We start from the raw sequence: 6,823 nt of genomic DNA on the forward strand, positions 1-6,823 counted from the left end.
AGTTGAAGCTGAAAAATTAAGAAACCAAAAAAAATATGGGAGAGAAGAGAGGTAGCATTGCCTTCTTCACAACCTATCGCCCACCGGTGGCATTGGACATCTACTCATGTCCACTGCCACCTAAATCACCACATGAGGAGCTTAGAATGACAAACGGCAAATCCCAGAATTACGATGGCCATTCGATTCCACCTGCAGCTCTTAAACTCATCATCAAGCGTCCTAAACTGGCTCCTGAAGGAATAAGGATGCTGATGTAGATAATGGTACTGTTTCGGGCATGGTTTTCGTGTCCGAACGAGAGAACCTTGAAACACTTCAAATTGCTATCCAGACCAAAACATCATCTCAGAATGTTACCACCAAAGTTTTCAGTTTGGAAGATGTTTACCCTCGATCAGACGGTGTTCGCATGGAAGACAGCCCTTGCATTGCGGGAGTTAAACGAGATACTCTTGTCTATATTTCCACCAAGGAACCAGCTCCTCGTCGCCGTCAGCCATGGACTGTTGTCTACAAAACTAATCTCAAGACCGGAAAAACCGATCGACTCACTCCATCATGTAAGCATAAAGATATACTCATGTTTACTATTTTTTTATTGTAATTTGTTGTTAAGAAATTTTTTTTGGTTAAAACCAGAAAAACAGGTGAGCTGAATTTTTTTACAAAATTTACATTTAAATCCGTTTTCAAAGTACCATATTCAGAGTAGAGTTTTAAATTTGTCAACTCATCGATCTGCAGTGCAAGCTGATTTAAGCCCATCAGTGTCACCGTCTGGAAAGAGGATAGCAGTGGCGTCGTACCAGAAGAAGGCCGGTTGGGCTGGGGAGATCCAAGATCTAAAGAACTCAATTTATGTGATGAATGTAGAGAAGCCATTCATGCGCCGAATGGTTGTGGAGAATGGAGGCTGGCCGACATGGGGAAGTGAAAATGTCTTATTTTTTCACCGCAAGGTTGATGACTTTTGGGCAGTTTTTCGTGTTGAATTCACAGACACTGCCACTTCAGAACCCACTCGAGTAACCTCGGATAAATCAAATTCCATGACCCCTTTGGCCATCAATGCCACAACTGTGGCAGTGTCAATGATTCGTGATTTGGCAAAATTTGGTATCGACCGTACTGCAGAACACTATCGTCACATTATAGTGTTTGATTCAAACACTAAAAAACCAGTCATGGATGTCACTCAGGTAACAAAACCTCTAGCAGATCATTTTAACCCTTTTCTGATCATGGATGTTGGGACTGTTAGAATAATATAAGATCCTGGAAAGGGTCATTCTCTAACACTTTGAGATCTTAGAGTAACTGGTTCCTTGACATGGTATCAGAGCTCAGGCTGGCAGAGGACTCAGGTTCGATCTCTGCCACCCCCAATATTTCTCACAATTTATGAGGGACACGAAAGGCAAATTTATAACCCAATGATGGGCGCCCGTGATCCACTTTTCGACCCATAAATGGGCTCTCGAGTGAGGGGAGTGTTAGAATAATATAAGATCCTGGAACTGGGACGAATTCCAAACGCATTGGTTATCATCGTGTCAACACTGACCTTATTCAGGTAAATATATCTGACAACTTTTAAGAAAAAATTATTTTCAAGTCCAGTAGTCTTAATTTCCTGCTTGCTTACATGTGATTGGCAGAAAGGAGAAAATATCGAAAAACAATTTCATAAGATCCAGAGTCCAGTTCAGGATGTAGGACTATTTAGGCTGTCCGGAGTATTTCCAACATTTTCGAAGGATGGCAAGAAGGTGCCATTTGTTGACAATGAGTTCAAGTCTGTCTGGGTAGCTGATGACAAAGACATGCGCAAGGTCTACGAGGTATATATTATTTACCATCTATCGTCTAGAAGCCTTTTAATTCAATATGAATATATGATTATCAGGTAGTTGATTAATAGTAATTTGCTATGATATCGAATATGTTTGTACAAATATGTAGATGGATGTGCCCGGGAAGATCTTCTCTCCCTTGTGGAACCAGAACAAGGACAAGGATATCTTGTAAGTATGTATTGGAGCGGCTTTTGCATCTGATCAACCGTTGGATATCTATCGGATCCCAAACGCATCGAAAGGAAATGGACATGCTGGTGCCCTCACGGATGTTGACGATGGTTACAATAATGCCTTTCCTTCCACTAATCCTGATGGTACCTGCTTGTTCATTCCTCTCATTGTTCAATTTCGGAACAGCGGTTACTAATTGACTCTTAATTTTATAATTATAGTAGTAACAACAATAGTATAGCTTACAGTATTTATATGGATGGATTGGTTTGAAATGGTGACAGGTACAAAACTAGTTTTCCGATCTACAAGAGATCATCTTGAGGATCCTAATGCTGCAGTCAAGGATGGGTTCAAGAATTTATACATAATGGAGAATGCGGAAGAAGGAGATTTTGGTGAAGCAGACATAAGGAGGCTCACATATGGGGATTATGTGGACACACGTTGCCAATGGTCCCCAAGCGGAGAGTGGATCGTATTTGCTTCGGTTATGCCCGCTTTCGGTCATGGGCCCTAAACAGGTCCCCTAAGATGCATTGAATGGCTGGACTATCATATGTGGGCTAGAATCGTGGACCAATGTGACTTGGACTCATGACATGCGAGCTGGGCTCGTGACAGGTGAGTTGGGCTCGTGACAGGTGAGTTGGGCTCATGATGTGTGAGCTGGGCTCACGTGACCACATACGCGAGCTGGGCTCACACATGTAAGGTGGGCTCCCATTTGTCATCTATGCTCTCATATGCGAGCTGGGCTCGGTTATGCCCACGCGAGGTGGGCTCAAGTACCTTCAAGCGAGCTGGGCTCAGGTGCCCACATGCGGGCCGGGCTCAGATGCCCACACGCGGGTCGGGCTCATGAGCCCATATCAATATGAAATCAAAGGTAACATTGTATTTATTAATTGAAAAGGAAGGCGGTGCGAGCCGAGGTGACCAGGCCGGCTCGCGTCGTAGGAATTTGTGTGCAACATGGAAAGTAACTTATAGATGATTGAGTTGCTCGTAGATTTCGGGGCCGACACGGGTTGTTCCTACAAACACGGGAAGGATTGCGGAGATGCCGCGAGATTGTAGGAAGCGTGTGGAGCCGGTTGAGATTTACGTGACTAATTGGTTGAAGGCCTGGCTTTATCGTGGGCTTAGGTTGCACGGGTTGGAAAACCCTAACCCTAGCCTACGTGACTTGTCCCCCAAGAACTACGTGAGGCTTGATCCCTATAAATAGGGTACGTAGGCACTTGTATGAGACATGAGTCGACACTTGACTGAGAATAACAAAACTTATTCTTTCTTAAGGAGTCAACATACAAGCTCAGCCACCACCAAATAACCTTCCTCCGCCCTCAAACACCGTCCTTGATCTTTGTTCCGCCCATTAACCTCCACAACACTGTTATACGAAATTCTACCTATAACAATTGGCGCTAGAAGGAGGGGGTTCATTCATCTTAGGGAGAAAGATGACCAAAGAAAGCAAGCAAGCGGCGACACCAGGAAGCGGAGGCAAGAAGAAGGACCCTAATGAGGTCGAACACACGCCCCCAGAGAATCAGGCGCCACCTCCACCAACTGCAACCGTGGACGGGCAGGCTGTGATGACGTATCTCGAAGGGCTGGCCGATCAGATGATCAGATCAACGCCCGAATGTCAAGGGTAGAAAGAAGCTCGGTCTGGAACGCCAAGCGTAAGGCGCGCCGCCTCAAGGTCTCACAGCGTAGCTGGAAGGGCAAAGGCCCTCAGAAGAAGCTGATCCACGATTTTGATGACGTGGCAACCGAGACCAAGCAGAAGAAAGAAACATCGCGCGAAAAGGAAGATATACCCCGAGGCCATGATGAGCGGGGCAGCCAGATCTCTACGAGATCGGGGCAGAAACCAGCTTCATCTGAGGCAAGGTCGACTAGCGTGCTAGACCGAGTGGGTAAAAAACTAAGCGAGCATGACCTCAGGCTCAAATAGGGTACGTAGGCACTTATATGAGACATGAGTCGACACTTGACAGAGAATAACAAACCCTATTCTTTCTTAAGGAGTCAACATACAAGCTCAGCCACCACCAAACAACCTTCCTCCGCCCTCAAACACCGTCCTTGATCTTTGTTCCGCCCATTAACCTCCACAACGCTGTTATACGAAATTCTCCCTATAACAGCTTTCACTCGTGACAAGCCCCCAGGTGTAGCCCGAAAGGACTTTAAACTGGATGCTGGATTTTTTGCAATATATCTAGTGAACCCCGACCCTAAGCATTCACACGTGATAATAAGAGTTTTTGGAAGTGGAGATGATTATTCAGAGCATGTAAACCATCCATTTTTCAGTCCGGACGGCGGGTCCATTGTCGTAACAGCAGATCTTGCTGGCATTTCTGTTGATCCCATCTCACTGCCTCTTGTGGAGCATTCGGCCAGGGTTTATGGAGACATTTTCAGTGTGGACATCGACAAGAATGACATTAACAAAAACAAGGATGTGAAGGATTTCAAACGCATTACACATACTAGATATGAGAACTCGACGGCTACTTGGACCATGTTTTCAACAGATGACCCGAATGCAGCATGGAATCTGCAATTTAAAGGAAAGTACACCCCAGGGTGCCCTCATGTACCTTCTAGTGGAGCTGAAAGTTGGCACATGACTGGCCACCTCTGCATCCCCAAACGCTGTTGTTAATTGCAGGCCAGCCTGTCTTGGTTTCTCGATATCCCGCTGTTTAATCGTTTACTCCTCTTATATGCCGGTTTCATGTCTACCACCCTTATTCGAATAAATATGCAGTTTCAATGTAAAAGCTATGGTTACCTTACTGTTTGTGCAATTTGCTGTTTGTTTCAGACATCATCTATGCAGTATCTACTCTTTTTATATATTCAAATAAACTTGTGTTTTATTGATAAGGAATTTCGGCTTTTCTTTGGAAAGAAATAACAACACCTAGATCGGCCTAGCTAGAGACTAAGTAATTGGCGCCATTGCCCTGATAATTGAGACAACATAATAAATAGAGATAAGAACTAGGCGATGGGCCTTCATCATTATCCTGTCGAAAATTGACTGAACTCTCGAAACTCGATCAATCAATTTGTGAAGAATCAAAGATGAAGTCGAGGAATCTAAAAAGAAGAAATAGATAAGAAAGGAGTAATTTAGGGGGGCGTCTTGAGAACTTTGTAATAAATCAGAAAGCGGACTCTCTAAGAACAGAGAGAAGCAATATAGCTAGCTTATATGAAATATATATGTCTCTCTATCTTTTTATTTTAATGAGCCCTCACACCTAGGGTGCATGTCACAGCGGCACGAGAATGTCGAGGGTATGTCATGACGTCAATTAGCGAGGTATGTCTTTTCATGATTCGGCATGCCTTTTTACTAATTTTTTTTATTTCTTAATTAATTATTTTAATATTAAAAATATTCAGAAATAACAAATATAATTTTAAAATATTTACATATATTTTTATATCTAAAATGTTATTAATTTAAATGAGTATTATAAGTTTATTTGGTTGTTACTGTCAACTAACTTTAATTTTATATTCAAATTCATTGTATATTAATATAATATTTATTTATTAAATTTTATTATATTTAATTGATAAATGGCATGCCATTTGGGCATGCCTTTTGACAAAAAAACATGCATATAGGCATACCTTAGGGTAGTATCGTAACAGGTACCCTACTCACATGGCCTATGTGAAAGTCATTAGTCTTTATCACTAATATATACTACTATTTATATTAACACATGCCATTGTGATATAGTTCTGCCAGTGCTGCACGAAATTACAAGAACTCTAAACGGGTCGATTTTGTATTTGTCATTCAAGTACATAAAACAGAAATATACACGACACGAAATATTTGTGAGATCTAGTATCAACTACACATCCAGTGACTTGCATTGCTTCAACCATATGATAGTTTACTCTGAAATAAACCACAAAGGTTGAAGTTCTAAGCTTCCAGCTACATTTATCACAACAGAAAAGAGACATTTCTGTTTTACTTTCGAAATAAATTTACTTTACAAGGCTTAGAACGAAAATGAACATTGTAAGTTGTAACCAGAGGAAATTACTTAGCACAATAAACAGGCACAATTCTGCAGTTGCTCAATATTGCCACAAAATGCACCTCTGCTTCTCCAAATGACACAGCTCCTAGGAAGTGCGGGTGTGGGTGTGCGGTGCAGGGCACAGAAATTTGGTAAAAATAAAAATATGGGGATTTGGATGCGGGGATACGGCAAAAAAAAATAAATAATATATATTATATATAATATTATAGAGATATCTATGATCCAAAAGTAGCATTTTGATTAAACAAAGTAGTCAAATAAACAAGTTCAACGTCCTAAATAGCAATACAGAATTCAACATCCTTAATAATTAAAAGACAAATAACTAAAAAAATTAAGTCATCTTCAATCATCATAACCTCCATCTCCGTCAAATGAAAGAGTAGCTATCTCAAGCTCTTCAACACCATCAAGTGGATCAAATCGATCACCCCCAATATCCCACAACTTTGTCTCTCCTTTCATATATAGTTCATTCTTTCTTGAAAGGATTGTAAGATTGGTATGGACATAAACCAAGTCTTCTGCCCGTGATGGTAGAATCTTATTCCTTTTAACCGAGTGAATAAAAGAATAAGTGCTCCAATTTTTTTCACAACAAGAAGAAGAACATGGTTGTCCTAATAACTTACAATCTATTTTTTTGAAGATCTGGAGCCGAAGCTCCATGAATAAGCCACCACATCCTGGGATCCT

General features: G+C 41.6%; 1 protein-coding gene across 1 annotated transcript; it reads left to right on the forward strand.

The window, feature by feature from the left end:
• Positions 1-201: 201 nt before the first annotated feature.
• Positions 202-4,839, forward strand: LOC141672528 (uncharacterized). Its single transcript, XM_074479145.1, has 5 exons — positions 202-563; positions 748-1,576; positions 1,662-1,844; positions 1,966-2,176; positions 2,318-4,839. The coding sequence occupies exons 1-2, from the start codon at positions 281-283 to the stop codon at positions 1,272-1,274; spliced, it is 810 nt and encodes a 269-aa protein (XP_074335246.1). The 5' UTR covers positions 202-280; the 3' UTR covers positions 1,275-1,576; positions 1,662-1,844; positions 1,966-2,176; positions 2,318-4,839.
• The last annotated feature ends 1,984 nt before the right edge of the window (positions 4,840-6,823 follow it).

The sequence above is a fragment of the Apium graveolens genome, chromosome 7 (assembly GCF_009905375.1).
Source record: "Apium graveolens cultivar Ventura chromosome 7, ASM990537v1, whole genome shotgun sequence".
Lineage (NCBI taxonomy): Eukaryota > Viridiplantae > Streptophyta > Magnoliopsida > Apiales > Apiaceae > Apium > Apium graveolens.

What these genes read in the sequence shown, in the direction of transcription:
- LOC141672528 (XM_074479145.1), top strand. Translation starts at nt 281, where the DNA reads ATGGTTTTCGTGTCCGAACGAGAGAACCTTGAAACACTTCAAATTGCT. An exon ending in CGATCGACTCACTCCATCAT is followed by an intron (nt 564 to 747) that starts GTAAGCATAAAG and finishes ATCGATCTGCAG; the next exon opens with TGCAAGCTGATTTAAGCCCA.